General features: G+C 42.7%; 1 protein-coding gene across 1 annotated transcript; it reads right to left on the bottom strand.

The window, feature by feature from the left end:
- Nucleotides 1-393: 393 nt before the first annotated feature.
- On the bottom strand, nucleotides 394-4,035 carry LOC116178985 (sodium-independent sulfate anion transporter-like). The gene is made up of 9 exons (XM_031498669.1): nucleotides 3,815-4,035; nucleotides 2,840-2,988; nucleotides 2,544-2,788; nucleotides 2,296-2,491; nucleotides 2,023-2,243; nucleotides 1,601-1,970; nucleotides 1,247-1,549; nucleotides 1,048-1,193; nucleotides 394-994 (listed from the first exon to the last, which is right to left on the bottom strand). Exons 1-9 carry the CDS (start codon nucleotides 3,850-3,852, stop codon nucleotides 635-637), a joined length of 2,028 nt encoding a protein of 675 aa, XP_031354529.1. The 5' UTR covers nucleotides 3,853-4,035; the 3' UTR covers nucleotides 394-634.
- Between the last annotated feature and the right edge of the window lie 202 nt (nucleotides 4,036-4,237).

The following is a 4,237-nucleotide window of genomic DNA, read 5'->3' as shown; positions in this document are numbered from 1 at the left end:
CAAATTACTATTTCTATGTTCGCATGAATTAACTCCAAAGCAGACTGTATCTAACTTAATCAGTGGTGTAGAAAATTTAGTCAACAAATAGACCTAAATGAATAAGAGTGACGGTTGGAGGGAAATTCGTTCCAAGTGGCAGTGGGCAAAGTTCGATGTGTATCTTTGAGTAATATAATTTTTTGACTTTGGGAAAATGGTTTCAATGGATGGTGCTAATCAGTCAAGTTCCTGTTGGGCATTCTACCCGTCTGAGGAATAACACAGTTCTCTTTATGAAGAGATGTTCCAAGATTTTGACTTGTATTAGTGCATTGCATGTAACACCCGTTGGAACCCACGAATTAATCCCATCAAGGCGAATACTGGGCATACGTGCAAAAAGACAATCAATTATGAAATGTGTGTTTTTACTTTCGTCTCAAAAAATTATCACAGTTAACAGTATAAATAACTAAACTAGGTGCACAATTAGAACATTCATCCTACGTAATAATACTAAGTACAATAACTTAATTGGAAATTTTACATTTGCCCTTACACATTTTAATACTATTAAGATGTACTGAAGGAATTCATACGATAGAAGTTAAAAACTACTTAATTATAATACTTATTGCAAGTACACCAAAGATCACACTTGTAGAACATCTTTTGGCTTGTAATCATTTCTGCTTTTTAGCAACCTATCTAACTCGTCTTCTGTGTAACAGACAACGAACTCTTTTGGCGACAGTCCCTCGAATACCGCACAAACGCTTGGCTTCAAATTGTAGAAAATGAGCGGCTGATCTCGTCCGGCGAAGTCTTTGGTTAAGGTTTCAATGACCGTTGCAGCGGTGTAATCGGCGCCGTAGATGTGGGAGCAGTCGATTACGGCCGGTGCTGCTTGTCGTATTGAGTGTTTGGTTACTAAATTTCGTACGTAGTCTACTGAAGGGAAGATGAGACAGCGATCTGGGGTTAGCATCAGGTACTCGATACCCGTTCGGCTCTGAAATGTGTCAAATGTTACAAGGTTTCGAAAGTCGTAGAGATCTCACTTACCGTTAGTCTTTCGACTGTGATTTTGGGGCGTGCAGCGTGGTAGAGAATGAAGAGTAAATTGATGCCAATTCCTATTAGTATTCCAATTTCGAGAGGCAGAAGGAGACAGGCTATGAATGTTCCAAGTCCCGGGATGAGATCGCTCTCTGCGAACAAAGCTTGGTTAGTATACAACTGAGTGGGTTACAAGCGAAATTACTTTTTGTTCTCCACATGGGTTTGACAACTTTTACTTCCACCATGAAGACGACGGCTGCAATAATCACGGCTGCCAACGCAGCTTTTGGAACGTAAAAGAAGTACGGGGTGAAGAATAGCAACGCTATGATCACCAACAACCCCGTGTAGAAACTGCCAAAGGGTGTACGGACCCCACTGGCGTTATTTACGGCACTTCGGGATAAGCTACCGGTTCCTGGGTAGCCTTGCACGAAAGAGTTGGCGATGTTACATAAACCGATCGCGATCAATTCCTGGGTGGCATCCACAGTTTTTCCATTTGCTGCAATATACGTCGGTAAGCAAAGTAAGACAGCTTTAATGATGCACTTACCGAATGCTTTACATATGGCGATGTTCTCAAGCAGAGCTATCATTGCAACTACTATAATCCCAGATCCCAGGTCGGACACCATGGTTGTGAAGCTGACCGTGTTATTGCCCTCCGTATATCCAAAGGACGGCACTTTAAAGTCAGGTAGGCCTTGGGGTATGTCTCCGATTAGTTTGAACGGTGGTGTTCCGTTCACATAAAATGAGTAGCCGATAAATCCTCCAATCACGACTAAAATTGCGTTTCGGGAGGTGCCGAACATCCATAGGAATTTGTTGACGATCTTGTGGAAGATTGTCGGTTTGTCCTCCTCCGGGCACTTTTCATCGGCTGGAACTTCAGTAGGACCGATCTTGATTGTGGCGACTATCTGTTTGCCAGGAGTTAGCACCGGGATACGCTTATCGTGGCGAGTCACTTACCCTCATGATTAGGAGAACTGCGATACAGCTGATTCCCAAGACCGCGTCCCAGACGGACGAGTTCTGAACCTCGGAGAATATGCTGATCCATTGTTCGACGAAGGTCGAACCGGACACTTTGATCGCGAGAATATCTTTGACTTGCGATGTGACTATAATTAGGGCGACCGCCGACGTGAAGCCCGATGACACCGGGCCCGAGACGAAGTCAATTATAAAACCTGAAGATTGAGAGTTAGTGTCTATTGCGTTGACTGCAAACGCTGAGCTTACCTAGTCCGAGCAGGCCCATGAGTAGCTCCAGGAGGCCCGTCAGGAAACAGAGAAGTATGGCATGTGCTGGTCCATGGCCGCGAACCGCTTGGAATGTCAAAAGGGAAGCAATCGCGGTTGGGCCAACCGGAACGTCTTTACAGCTACCGAAGAATATGTACACGAAACAGCCTAGGAAGGAACCATATAAGCCGTACTGTAATGGAAGAGATTAGCGTCGACGGTTTTTGTACAAATGGAAATCGTACCTCCGCTGGAAGTCCGGCGACATTGGAATATGCTAGAGATTGAGGTATGACAGTGAGTCCTACGGTAATACCCGCAACTAAGTCACCAATAGCATCTGAGCTGTTGTATTTAGGAAGCCAGCTCAGTATCGGTAAACGCCTATATAACATTTTTTTGGTGCACGCTCCTTTCGCTTTCCTCTTCATCCACGGTACTATACTTTTAATTGCATCCTTAGTCGAATGGGTTTTGTTCTCGTCAACCACTAAAATGTTGGGGGTTATTCTTCTGAGGCTAATTGACGCGGTTAACTTACAAATGAAGTCATTGCTGCCTACAAATTCGTTGGGTGGGTTCATGCTGATGGTAGATTCACTTAGGGCCTCATTTGTATAGACCGCATTGCGGCCGCCGCCACCGCCGCCAGCGACTCCTCGCAGGTCACCTTCGCCTTTGAGCGCGTTGCTACAATAAAACGTGCTGTGAGTTTGACGCACGTGGAAAATTCAAATACTAGGCGGTACGACGCGTATCAGTGGGCGACAAGCTTTAATCAACATTTTTTTCTACCTGCATTTATGGTAGTTGGGGAATTTTCTGTTATGCCTATCCCTTTTGTGTGTTTTCTTAATGAAACTGTGACGGTGGCCGTCATTCTTATTTCCACTAATTAAAATGTGGGATTTTATATCAGCATGACCGATTATTTAAATGTGCGTAATAGAAAAGTAATTAAGTAATCGGGACCGATTACCTCTTCATTTTGGACAAGCATGCAACTTAGGTATACTTGAAATACAAGTTCACGGTTGTAATGGATGGTGTAATTGTAATATTTTATGTTACTCAGATATTCGCACAAACTAAGTTCCAGCTAGGTAATTAAAAACTGCGATTTTGTAACGACTCTGGCCTGTGGCAAGTGCGAGCCTCTTTTTTTTTCAAAAAATAGGACCAGTCGTGCAATAAAACAGAATTGCACGAAGTCGAGCAGGTTCGACAACCTGCTTATCCCAAGGCAGCGCGAGCGTCTTGCACGGTGAGTGCCTAATTTTCAAAAATAAGAAGAGTTTTGCACGGTGAAAGGAACTTTCTCTCGAGATTTGATCCAAATAGAGGCACAAATTTTCCAAAACACGAACGTGAGTAAACAAAATGGGGTTTCCGTAATTGCTATCAAGCGAAAAATACCAGATTGCAATGCTTGCTCAATGCTCAGGTATTAAAAGCGAATTGATAAGTCTTATCACTTCTGCTTTCTAATTGAAACATCTAACACAATACTACTTACATGGAAATTCTGTGGTTATCACCATTGTCACCTATCATTTTTTTGGAGTGTAGTCGGGATAGTTGCGAAAGCCGTTTTTAAAAAAAAGCACTGAGCGAAAACTGGTCCAGAAATGCAAAAGTTACGTTCACAAACTCACAACTCGACAGAGTACAACTAGTCGATTTGAAAACTGAGCGGTTAGTTTGAAACTGGTAATTTTGTGCCAAAACACAGACATAAATGTAATACAAGTCACGTGACTGAGACGTAATTGGTGTACGATTGGAATCCCGCGAGGACCGCGACCCGCAACAACTAGAATCACGTGAAATTAATTGTTCATTAATCAACCCGTTCAAATGTTTATTAAAGATATTCTATCAGCGAGTTTATCTCGCAGATTATTTAAATGAATGTCGCGTATATTTAAATTATGTTGTA

The sequence above is a fragment of the Photinus pyralis genome, unplaced genomic scaffold, assembly GCF_008802855.1.
Source record: "Photinus pyralis isolate 1611_PpyrPB1 unplaced genomic scaffold, Ppyr1.3 Ppyr1.4_LG8, whole genome shotgun sequence".
Lineage (NCBI taxonomy): Eukaryota > Metazoa > Arthropoda > Insecta > Coleoptera > Lampyridae > Photinus > Photinus pyralis.
This window is presented reverse-complemented; position numbering and strand designations above follow the sequence as displayed.

What these genes read in the sequence shown, in the direction of transcription:
- LOC116178985 (XM_031498669.1), bottom strand. Translation starts at nt 3,852, where the DNA reads ATGATAGGTGACAATGGTGATAACCACAGAATTTCCAT. An exon ending in GATAACCACAGAATTTCCAT is followed by an intron (nt 2,989 to 3,814) that starts GTAAGTAGTATT and finishes GTTTTATTGTAG; the next exon opens with CAACGCGCTCAAAGGCGAAG. An exon ending in TCACAGTCGAAAGACTAACG is followed by an intron (nt 995 to 1,047) that starts GTAAGTGAGATC and finishes GACACATTTCAG; the next exon opens with AGCCGAACGGGTATCGAGTA.